The sequence below is a fragment of the Lutjanus erythropterus genome, chromosome 14 (genome assembly GCF_056507025.1).
Source record: "Lutjanus erythropterus isolate fLutEry1 chromosome 14, fLutEry1.hap2, whole genome shotgun sequence".
NCBI classification, from domain to species: Eukaryota; Metazoa; Chordata; class Actinopteri; order Lutjaniformes; family Lutjanidae; genus Lutjanus; species Lutjanus erythropterus.
In genome coordinates, this window is record NC_139330.1 from 5,373,837 (window position 1) to 5,387,039 (window position 13,203).

Genomic DNA, 13,203 nt, shown 5'->3' on the forward strand with positions numbered 1-13,203 from the left:
ATATTTGAAACGATGTTCAGAGTAAATGTGTCCAGCCTGATGGAATAGCTACTTGTAATATATGAGATCTGCTGAAACACAAGCCTTTGAGTGAATGTGTAGATAGTGGTGGAGAAAAATAAGAATCTTGTTACAGATTTATTCATCTTAGTAGCTCCTGCAGAGGCAGAAATTGCTTCACATGTCTTTTGGAAAAGGTAAACACACACAGCCTAAAAAAATAACAGCAGATGATTAGTAGCGTGTCAGAAAACGTATAACCTGAAATTGTACAAGATTTCCGATGTCTTCTTTCCTCGATTCATATGCGTGCACTTCCTCTCTTGGCAAGAAGAGGAGGGTGATCTAGCATGCAGAGTAATATGCAGACAGGGACTTTATAAAATGCTCTGAGACGTGCACAACTTTGAAAGGTATAATATCAGATGGAGGAAGCATTGGTGGGGTTTCAAATCTATAAATTAATAATGTGTTTGGAGCAGCAGCACCGCAGGATGTAGTTTGCTCCTTGAGAAACGGGCTTCTTGAAATGAAATATTTACATTCTGTCACTGGAGTTGAGCATTGTTAGATATGACTGTATTGAAGTACAAAAGAATTCTGTATAATGCAGGAACAATTTCTAGTGAATGATTATTAACAGGCTGCTAATGTCAGTTTCAAGATGTTTTCAAGGCACAGTGATACACAGCTACACACTGTCGCAGCCAAATGTGTGACCATTATTTTCAAAATAATAGTCGCAGATGAAAATTGTCGTGCGTTGAATAGAACAGGCATTGTTATTTGTATAATCTTTGACAACCTGAATGAAATATTTAATGGAGCACCTCCTGTTGCAGTCTCCACATTTCAGTTCTGTGAGCGCTGCTAATTTGTCTCTTGCATTGTCAGTTAGTGTTAACGTTTAAATGATGGTGACACACAAATTGCGTGGGTTTTCCTCCAGATGCTCCAGTTTCCTCCCACAGTCAAAATAAATAAATAAATAAATAAAAACAATCCATGCAGGTTAGGTGAATTGGAGCCTTTAAATGGCTGGTAGGTGTGAGTGTGAGTGTGAATATGTTTGTCTGTCTGTTTTTGCTGAGTGACTGAAATCTAAGGCTCCAACATTCCACCCAAGTGAGGATATCTGTGATCTATAAATCTCAAATAACCTTAAAATTGACAGCACCTGCCTCACAGTCAGTGATTTTCCTTTATATAATGAAGCACAAATGAAGGTTCAGTCAGGAATAACCATGGAGCAAAAGACTTTTTGAAAGATGAGATTATAGCGATGGTAGAGGAGATTGAAGTCAGGCAACATGTATTTTGTAATGCACAGATCAGGGGTTCTCAAAGTTTTGATGACAGAGTGCCAATTTAGGCAGCCAGCATATGATTGCAGGCTGCACAGGAAATCTTATGAAACTAATTCATCTGTTTGCAGATTAGGCAGATCATTTATTTCTCCTCTGAGGTCTGACGATGTAAGAGTTGGACCATTTTTCCCAAAGCCTCCTTTTCTACTCCACCATACAGCCTGTTTTTTTCAGTGGTGGCTGTTCCATCTCACTTCCACATTAAACTGCAGAGCTGTCCATGCTAACTTTAGCTAACATGCTTTAGTGACACTTGCAAAATACCATGAGGTTCCAAGCAACAGTAGCTTTCTATAACTTGTCATTCCTAACCTGACGGACTCTTAGGCAGGCACAGTTTGGCACAGTTGGTAAGTACTGTGTTAAATGTCGGCTGTTGAAGCATTGAAATGGATCACAGATGATTGAAACATAATGCGTGCATTTCATATCATGTTTGGGGGATGCACAAAATATTTCTGAGGGCTGCCACTGGGCCGTGGGTGGCACACTGAGAAATACGCTATAGAGCTATTACAATGTGGAGCAAGTTACCAACTATGATTATTGAAGCACTCAGTAAGGCAAGTTTTAAAAGACTAGGAAAAACTAATTAACAATAACCAACAATAACCCCTTATATAAGAGGCTGAAATCCCATTTAATGTATGAATTATAGTTGAAGCAAGTTGTTAAGGCAAATATATTGCATGCATTGCAATTAACTGACCAGAAAACACATGGAAATTTGATGTGCTTTGATGTTTACTTTTACTTGACTTTTTACTTGTCTTCAACGCTCTTAGTGAGACTTTTTTGTACGTGTTATTATGTCTCATTTTTTATGTTTTGTGGATGTGTAGGTGCTACCTTTTTCGCAGCTAATGGGGATTTAAATAAAGAATAAAGACAACAAAACAATATTGACCTTGAAACACTACCTTCATTAGGTGAACAACGATTCTCTTCAGATGTATTGAAAGCTGCTTAACATTAAACATTAGCAAGGGGAAGAATCAGCTGGACTGGAAATTTTGCCTGTTCATTGCTGCAAGAGCTACAGATATCTTTGTGTCCTCATAGACCAAGTCTGATCCTCAAAAGCATAAAAAAATGAAAACAGTGAAGTTACTGAGCCACACATAATTCAAGGAAAGATAATGAATTGTTGAATTACTTGTTTATAAGCGCTAAAACCCAGCAGCAGACACTGCCGGCTCAATAAGGTAGAGTGGAGACAGAGGAAGAGAAGGAGCGCAGTCGAAAACACTTGAGTTTAAATTGGCCTAATCAAAAACTTGGATGTGTGGGGTGACAAAAGGTTACTTTAATTTGGCCGAGCTAATCACTTTGATTATGAAATTGTTTTAATGTTTGCAAACTAATTTGAATATGCTAATCACAAATGCTTCAAGATGGCACTCGCCATTTCTCACGCCATTCAAAGCCTGCATCACTACAGCACACGGTAGGCTGGATGAATTATTAAGGAAGACTACATTTTTAATCTAATGAGTACCAGATAAAATGATGAATAATTGACTACTTAGCTTATGATATCCATGTCAGCTAGAACAATAAGCGGTGTGGCCACATGCATTCCTCAAATTTCATCCCTTGTAAGTTATTTACAGAACACTTCTTTTCAAGTGCTTGTTGGTATGCAAATACACTTCCACAGTACAGCACTGATGAGGCTCTGCTGCCATGGCAGTCTTCAGTTCTCGGGATGAAAGCATTTAGCCCACTTCATCCTTTGTTCGAATAAAAAGGACCACTGGGTTTAGCAGATATTATTTATAGAGAAGAAATGCTTTGGTACTGAAATGCCATTTGCTTTCCAGTATTGTAAACAGCCAATTGGACACCGTTGTACTACAGACACTATGATTCTTGGTGGGTGGGAGGCAAAATCATTTGAAAGACGACTGGCTCCTCACTCAATTATTTGTCCTCTGAATTTGAGCAAAGGGATGAAGTGGAATTTACACATGGCATTCACCTGACGTACTCCTGTTTTAGCAGACGGCTGTTCGATATTTCCCTGACCTCTTCCAGGCACCATTGCAAACATTTCCTGGGCGGTGAAGAAGGGTGATGTCTGTTAAGTCTCCATCACAGAGTCTTTTGAAACATACTGCAATAGAGAAGCATACTTTAGAGGGTACTTGAAATAAAAAAAATAAATCCTTACAGAAAGGAGGTATAAAGCGTGAGGGAACTTTTCTCCTGGGATCAGACAATATTTCTATGGTCCAAACCCAGAACACACAGCACTCTGCAGAAAACTGCGCTTTTCTGTAACATTTTAAAAGTATATTCACATGTTTAAACTTTACACTTTTCAATTGTGCCAGTGCATTTATTCAAGGTTTTTTTCTAACATTTCAAAACTCCTGATACATTGGCTGAAAAGGAAAAATAAAAACAGAACAGAACACTGTCCTTTAATAAACCAAATGCATTTACTCCATGTTTAGGTATGTCTTATAAAAATATAATAATGTACATGTAATGTATAGTGAGCAGGTCATTATGGCAAATAAACCCTGACAGGGTGATGCAGGTGTTAAATCATCCTGTAGAGCTTTATTTTGCAATAATGACCTGCTCACTGTACGTTATCTCACTTATTATAAGGTTATGATGCAAAAACAACACAATCAATAATTTGACATAAAATATTAATTTTAAACTGATTTTATGGATCTGTTATACATAGCAAGGCTCTGCTATACAGAAATAACAGACCACAGAATGCCGTAATTGACCAATCAGAATTGAGTATTTAACAAAGCCATGTAATAAAAATGATTTAAGATTTCTTCCTTTACACAAGTTCAGACAGATACTTTGACATGAAAATGTATTTGAGTAAGAATCAGCTTCAAATATCTTCTGTGATGGGTTATATTTTCTGAAATATTTTTTCTCCACACTCCACTCCCAATAGAGGTGCTAACTACAACCATAAAGAGTTCTTCAGCTTTTCCCTAGAAGAACCATTTTTGGTTCCTGGTAGAAAACACTTCCACTTCAAACCCTTTCTACATAGAACCCAGCATAAAGGGTTACACCTAGAACCATCTGTGAAAGATCACACCTAGAAGCCTCTGAAGATTCAATCCAGAACATTTCCAACTTTTGAGGGTTCCAACAAGAACACACCCAGTTCTACGAGAACCTTTTTTTATTCCAAGGATTTTTTGTCAAGAACACACTCGGGTGGTTCTATCCGAAACCTTTGTGTATTTGAAAGGTTTTATCTAGAACACGGTCAAGGGGGTTTATATTCCAAGGGTTTTATCTAAAAGCCACACAGTGGGTTCTACTGAGAACCTGAGAAACCTTGGCAAACACTTGTTTCAAAAAAAAAAAAAAAAGGGTTCCCTGGATGTTCCAACCAGATCCTTTCCACCTTCTACACCAGGGTTTGGTGCCAACAAGAACTCACCCAAGGGGTCAATTGAGAACCCTTTTATAGTCCAAAGATTTCATCTAGAACCCAAAACCATTTCATATTGTGGTACAAAGAACTCCTGATGAAAGAGTTCTTCAAAGAAAAAGAAAAATCCTTCAAGAACTCTTTCTATCAAATCAGCTTCCTAATGGAACTCTTAGTCTTACGAAGAACCCTCGAGGAACCCTTTCTTCTAAATAGGGTTCCTCAGACACAAATGGACAAGACTTACACACTATGGGGGTGGGTCATATGATCCTAAAATAATATCATGATATTTCAGGTTATTCTGTGATGAGACAAAATGACAAATATCATTCTCTTAATATGTCAGAATGTTTACAATTTACCTTGATATACTACAGTATGAGTTTTTTTAATCACTGTATATTGTGAACAATATGATATGACACACCACTAGTCCATTATGTAGACTACATGTTGTGATTTAGCACAATCACATACAGGAAGCAACAGCAAGCTGTCATCAGGCCAAATGATGAAAAGCTCTACCTATTTCTGTGAACAGACGGAGCATTTGCAAAGAAAAAAGGGCAAAATGTTGAGCTGTATTGTTGTTAGAACCGAAACTGAAACAGTGTTTAAAAGAAGGAAATGAGACAAAAAAAACAAAAAAAAAAAATAGCTCAAACTATCAGTGACATGACAAAGGGGCGAGAGACAAAAAAAAAAGTCTGAAACTAGGAAACACAGCCATTAAGTGAAAAATGATGTGCACACTGAAGACTGGCTGATGCTGGATGAATAAAATAATGAATAAAATAAAATGATGTTTTTGTCTCGACTGCTGTGGAGACGTCTTACACCTCACTGAAGAGAACAGATTCCTTTAACTGGGGATCACAATGTTTCCCACAAAAGCCACCTGCAGATGATGGCTTCAAGGAACATGCACCTGCACTCACATGCACAGACCTGCACACACCACATTTATTTAATTTCCTCCAATCTTTGACACAAACCACCAAAGACAGCTGTGTCTTGGTAACTTTTATGCTTTGCTTTTTAGTTGGTATTGTAAAAAAGAAATATTTGATTTTTGGAGACAGTTGTACTGTACATTACCAGGGACGTGCACAGACATTAAGGGGACAAGAGCTCAAGTAAAAAAGAGCACTCCTCTCATAATGATCAAAAATAAAGTTACATATTACTTACATTTATTTATGTCCAGAGGCAGAATGTTACTGTTACTCAAGTACAGGGGCATTTGGAGACTTTTTTGACAGATGTACAAATGTATCATTTCTCATATCTCATATCTACTTTAATTACTGTAATTACTAACAGTCTTACGGTTTCTTAAATTTCTGTTTCAATCTTAATTCTTAAGTCCTCAAAAAGAAATTGTACCTCCCTCCTAACACAAAAATACTACACAACAGAAGTTAATTAAGTTTTAAACTATTTTTAACTATTAACTATTTATTACTACAGTATTCAATGTTTAAGTAATTTTCCATGGAAATCATTTCGTGGTTTCAGTGTCACAAAGTTTCTGCTTTTCCTTTAAATGATTTATTTTATAGATTGAATATATTTTTAACCGATATTGAGGTTTTGACTGTTGGCTGGACAAAACAAACGCTGTTAAGGTGTCAGTTTGGGCTCTGGGTAATTGCGGTTACAATACATTACATAACAATGAGCATTTAATTAAAGATTTATGTCATGGGCTAATAGGGGAAAAAAAAAGTCTTGCAATAAGGTCACTTATGTAGACAGAGGCAAAAAAGGGCAGACGAGGTCTATCTGTGCGTCACTGATAACATATAATTACCATCGTAGAGACAAAACAAGATGACAGTTGAGGTTATACTAAGGTGACATGCATTATTATAAAGTCAGACTTGTATACACCAATTTTAAAAACTAGAAACAACACATCAATGAATCGTAATGTTGATATGTTCCCTCATCAACATGAACACAGTGAAGACACTGTAGCTTATTTTCAGTCAATCCCACACATGTCGTCCTGCTGCTTTAATATCTGTGTCTGTCCACAGCTGAAAATAGTCCTCAACAAATGCACTATTTACTTCAGTTTGAGTTACATTTGCTAGTAACAACAGCACCCCGCTGCTCAGGAAATTACTTAAGTATTTTCAATATTTAACATTTGTGACTCCTCTCTTGAAGATTTACGACATCACTAGGAACCAATGAGCTTGGGGCTGAGTGCCTCAGGCAGAGTAGGGAAGTCGGAAATTATTGTGAAACGTACTAATGTAGTGAATTTGGTCTTTTCATGGAACATGTTGGCAGTAAGAAAATAAAGCATAATGTCAGTCCTGATGCTTTAAAAGTACCTTCATACAGAAAATAATCCTGATTACTTTCAGTTATTTCAGTATTTTCTAAATTAACTGACCTATTCTCCATCTGCTGTGCTGTGTTTAACTGTACTGCACTGTAGAGTCAGAGGTTCGGTCTGGTCTAAAAGGAGAATCAAAAGCAGAAGCGTTTTCTGTTTTTGTATGTTTTCATCCTGAGTCATGTGAGACTTGTCCCCAAGTCATTTTAATATTTATATAATCATTATCAGTTGCCTCTAAGTATGTCAAGGTTACACAGAAACTCATTTTTAAACAAGAAAATGTATAAAAATAATCAATTTGGCCAAAAACAAACCATCTCAGTGTTGTTTTGAATGCACTTGTCCTCCAAAATTCAAAGACACAAATATAATAAACTCTCTAATGAGCAAGTTTTCTCTGGAAATATTCTTCAGGGACTGTAATCGTACACAGGATGGTTGCTATGTTTGTTTCTCACAGTGAATTAAAATAATTGTTTCTTGGACCTTGAGTTATTTTATAGGTACTTTGAAACAAGTATAGCTGGAACTCTGATTAAGATAAAATTGGTTTCACTTTCTCTGTGAAGAACACTCGCAGGAAGCGAAATGGATCATCGGGAGAATTCACCACTAAACGGGGGTATGTGTGCCACCGAAGCCGGACCATCACACACTGAGCAAGGCGCAGTCTCTCCTGCAGCCAATTAGCAAGAAGTAATTCTGTCTACACTAATTCTGCTGTGTGTGTGTAAGCATGTCCATCCTCTACTCAGTAACAAATGTGGATCTATTTATGTGATCTCTGTGTTAATCCCTTTGCTCTTACTTCTAAGAGGAGTTCATAATCTGAATAAACTTTAAAGTAGCAACAATTTCTATTTTTATATAACTAATGACTCAAGACTACATATATATGAAAGGTGTCAACTGTAGTGACGAACCCATGACGAGTTTTCCCTAAATATACTACTTGCTCAGCACCAAGCAGCGAGTATAGGTTTAAAGTATAATTTCAGCTATAGTCAAAATATATTGGTCATATTTTAGGCAACACTATATGTGAGTTCCAAACCTGACTGCTTTAGTGTATTATCTGGTGGTACAAATTATGAATTATTGAGGCAGAAGGATGGCGTCAACATTAATCAATATTAGACATAATATAAACTGCACATGCAGCTTGACCTTCGAGAGAGCTGCGAGAATGAAATGCCACATTCACTGCATGTGATCTGTCACTGTCTGTTTGAACAAACAAAAGCAAGTCATTTGGCATTTTTAAACTCATTCTACTAAGATGACACAGATTCCATATTCTGTTTGCATTCAGAGGCTGCTGCTGGGACTCCAGCAGAAGGCTGGCACCATGCATGCTGCAAAGTCAGATACAGACAAATCTGGTGAAGTACTGGAAGTTAACATTGCTCCTACATCTCCTTACAGTGTCAGCATGAATGAATGTGAGCCGTCACAAGAAGAAGTTTACAATTTTCTACGTTCACACTCGCTTTTTATGCTTTTTCTCTTCTCCATTATCCATTTCTGGCTTTTGTCACAACCAATTTCTAACCACATTGTAAAATTTGAAAAACATTAATATGGCCATCCTAAAAGGTACCTTCATCAGATACTGAAAGCCTCGTCAATACAGTTATCTATGCTGTCACTGTCAGGCAACAGTAGATATGGTGTCTAGAAGGGAACCCCAGACCTGCAAGATTTCACGAGATTGAACATTTTGACCGAAACCATGAAATATCTCACAAGAATCCCTCTTCAATCTCTCTTCAAGACACAACCAGCAGACACCGAGAGTGACGGACGCAACATGCCACTGCAGTAATGACAACCCCGCTAGATGGCGGAAAACACAAAGTGGTCGCCGGATTTCTTCTATAGGCGGCCTGATAAAGTAAATGATCACCATAAGTTAAAAAGGAAAACTCAAAAAGCCCTCTCTCTCTCTAAACCCAGGGCTAAAAGTTGCTAGTGAGAAAGGGGTATGAAAAGGCTAAAATATTAGAAGAAGAAGAAGATAATCAGCCAGGTTAGAGGAGAGAGCTAGAAGAAGGGGAATGTAAATCCAATAGCCCTGGGTCTAACTTAACCCTGGGTTAACAATGTATGTGCGAAAAAGGGTTAAGTTATTCCAGGGTTAACTCTTAGCTCTGGGCTTAGAATATACGGTGTGAAAACTCCCGTATTTCCAGTTAAATATTTCCACCCGCTGTCTTTACAGTTGTCTAATAACATGGTGTCTGCAACCCACAGCTGAGGTTTACAATCAACATAGATATCTGGCATCACAGAGCTGGCACTGAAGAATAAAAAGAGTTCTGTGCAGATTGCCTGGCTTTCACATTGATGTCACTTAAATACCTAATATATATGTATCCCCTACCAACCACAGGCCATTATCCTCTCAGGTTTAATATCGATATTTCTACATGGCTAAGTGAACAGAAAACCACATGAAAAGAGGACAGTGCTGAAATCACCTCAGCTGAACCCACAATCAAAATCCCTTTTCATTCTATTATACTGTGGTGATCCAGGGCAACTGACAGAATGAAGAGAGCCCTGTGAACTCTGGATGACCCCTGCATGCTGTGTGGTTCAAGAGGATACTGCATTAACGCGTATTCATCACTCAGATAATTGCAAGGCCCACTCGTTCGCACATGACAAGCCAATGTGACCACAATGCCACTGGCTCTTAATTGGTATTCTTAGAGCCATTCATAGTCCAATATTCATGGTGCCCCTTTTCATTTCCTGTTTAATAAAAGCAACTGTTAATTTATAGTGTCATAACACAATGAAGAAGACATTTAGAGCAGCTATTTTCTGGATTACCTAAGGTGAAAGAGCATCATATGCAGTTAATGCATACTTAAAAAGACAGGCAAAATTGCTGGTAAGTGGGATGTGATGGCAGTCTGATGAGCTCTAGATGAAAATAAAGGAAGAATGGATTTTCACATATTTGGTCTAGCATAAGGGACTAAATCTGGCCCTGAGATTATGTTTACTGGGCAATAAGAAAATACTGTAGATTTATACAAAGAACTGGGACAGAACAGGACATGACTTAGTGTAAAAGAATTTGTCAGTACTTGTCTTACTCTTCTTATAGTGAACCATCTTTAGCAATACATAACATACATGAGACATTTAATACAATGTATGTATTAAATGTCTTATAACATCAAAGCCAAAAACAGGAGCCATCAGCAGGAAGTGGACTGAAATTTTTTATCAGGGCAGAAAGTTAAAAAAAATCAGGAGACGGGTACCATCTAATTGGCCTCTCTTTTTGTGCTGACTTCTCTCAGAGGTGTTGCTGGACTGTGGGAGGGCAGGCGCCATCAAACTGAAGCTAGCAGTTTCCTTTTTGCTTGCATTTCTGTTATAGCACATTTATTTTGTGTTGAATTTTTAATTGCTGCAGTGTTACAAACTCTGAGAACTCAAACTTTCAATGACACCAAAAAATTAATCAAATTGCAAAGATGCAGCCCTTGTAACAGTTTGTGCATATCAAATTAAAAAATATTTAGAAACACTGTTATTGACTTAAATATTCCAAACTTTACTGGAAAAAAAACTTCTAAAACCACTGAAATTTCAGATTCAGATTATCCTTAAACAAAAATAGCAAAATCCTGGTATGGTAATTATCCATAGGGATATCTAAATCAAGGTCTTCATACTTCAATTTATGACATGATAGTGTCTGCTGATACTGAGTCCCAGTCCAATATTTCACAGTGCACAGTTAGCCTAGAGTCGCCTAAATTGAAATTAGTCCAAAGTAGATAAGATAAGCTTGACAGTTCTGTATTAACAAATAGCTGGTGCTGGGAAGAGGAGCTGTTGCCAAAACTGGCATTTCATTCGCTGGCTGACTGGGTTAGTGTGGGCTCAAAGCTCCCACTGCACAGCAACAGCTCCATTCATGTTTTCAGAGATTGGGGAAAACAATTTAAACTGGAATATATATTCCTACAACAGAAACACTGGCTGTGGCAGTCCTGCTTTACAGGGACGTTAGGAAACAGCTGGTCTAACATGGACGTGAAATGACTCTGTCACTCATACTACTGTTTTTTTTAGTATAAGTATATCCAGTAAAGACTCCTTTCTTTTGCTTGACGCATGCAGGTCTGTAACACTAGTTCACCTCATTTCTGAGGGCTGTACCACGAAGGAAGCTAAACATATCCAGGCTTTATTTGCATGAGCTGGCTTGACAAAACCTAAAACCCCCATCAGAGATAACAGGTATCACAATGGTGGTTTACTTTCTTTGTTAACCCAGACTTTTTCCCCTCAGGCACTGTTCACATGGTGTGTTATTTGTGTGTTTTTATTTTCTACACAAGACTGAGCGATCCCGTGATCAGTCAAGATGAACAAATCTTTATAATGGAGAGCTATGAAAAATATAAAAAATATATATTACAGCAGAAACAACACTTCCTGCAAAAAAGGCAAGAGAATAACACTGTCAGAAAATTACTAAGTGACTTAATTTGCTCTTACAAGGCCTGCTGTTTATCTCTAATATGACAACTGCTCATTAAACAATCAAACTTAATACATCATGTTTAAATGATAGTGAGGTCTCACACTGTCCTATAATGAAGGATACGTGGAAATCACTTTAGTTCTTGGCTTAATCAAAGTGAAATGTATTTTATTGATTGAATATTATCCATGATAAATAAGATAGACTAATCAGTTTTCTAATTGGTGTTCTGAGCTGCAATATCAGCTGTGCAAAATGGACCATGAATCAGGATCAAGAATAAAAACATTCAAAAGAGTTTGTAGTGGCTTCATCACTCTTTTTTTGTGTGTGGATGATCTGCTGTGTCAAAGTGTTAATATTATCTGAAGAAAATGGGGAAAAAAATGATTTTCTGCAACACCAACTGAATGCATATAGGCTCCCATTTTATAATCTTAATTGCTTTCAAGTTTAAAGGTAGTTAAGTAATTTTTCTGTAATGTAAAAGGTGACCTACCTGACACAGGTTCCTCCGTTGCGACAGGGAAGGTGTTGGCAGACAGGTGGGTCACAGTTCTTGATGTTTCTCCCTCTCACTGCCTCACCCACCAGGTAAATCTCCTTTGAGTTGACCTGAAGTTCCCGGATACATCCAATGAATCTCCTCGCTCCCTTTGTGCTCCCGTCATGCATCTCCCAGTGGGATGAAACATCCCCAAGAAATATGGGCCCAAAGGTTCCCTGCAAGAAAAAATGGTGGAAAGCCAGTGATCAGTGTTATCGTTTAGTAAATCACACTAAATCATACAATATATGTCTCCTTTCAAGTACGAGGTTTGCAGCTGAAAACAGTCTCTCTATATCAGTGTGTGTGTGACTATATTAACATTATTATTGCATTAACAAGAACTTACTGTTTATTAAGATCAACAAGAACGATTATCACTATCAGGTGCTGCTATTCTCCAGTTTTAGTATAACCCAGATTAGAAAGTGGAGTTATAATCTTTTAATTTTTCAGTCCTACTGACATTGTATGATAATACACATCCTGACACAATACCAGAGTGGTCCAATATCTAAGAAATGCTGCAAGCTTTCTTTGATGTGCAAGGTAATTGGGTAGAATTAATGTAGATAAATTCTGTGAACTTGCAGCTTATCGTACCATAACGGTCAATTTAACAAGGGAGGCATAATTGTGTCTGCTACCAAAGTAGAGCCGCATTAAAAAAAAATGTAGCACGAGACCGTCTCATATTAGCACTAAATTACATATATTTCACAGCAGTGACCTCCGGTTGTACAGATGAATATTGAAGACTACTTTCTGTTTGGAGAGTTTACATAACACATTCATACTCACACTAAGCATGATGATTAATTTATGAAAGACAAATCAACATTTATCACAGCTTCATTACGCATTCTTTCAAATTATGTAACAGGGTGACAGTGGATTTAGAAATAAAACTCCTCTGAGTCAGTGTGGTGTTCTGTTCAATGTACGAAAGGTTAGCTCCGTGTATTTTACATTCTAAGTGTCTCCCCTTGAGATTTA

The 13,203-nt window shown here is 37.5% G+C and overlaps 1 protein-coding gene across 1 annotated transcript in view; it reads right to left on the bottom strand.

Moving 5' to 3' along the window:
- Positions 1–13,203, bottom strand: part of eys (EGF-like photoreceptor maintenance factor) — a 266,834-nt gene that overhangs the window by 21,950 nt on the left and 231,681 nt on the right. Inside the window, exon 44 of the mRNA XM_084736538.1 lies at positions 12,160–12,383. Coding sequence (XP_084592664.1) covers positions 12,160–12,383 — 224 coding nt within the window. The remainder of the gene's footprint in view (positions 1–12,159; positions 12,384–13,203) is intronic.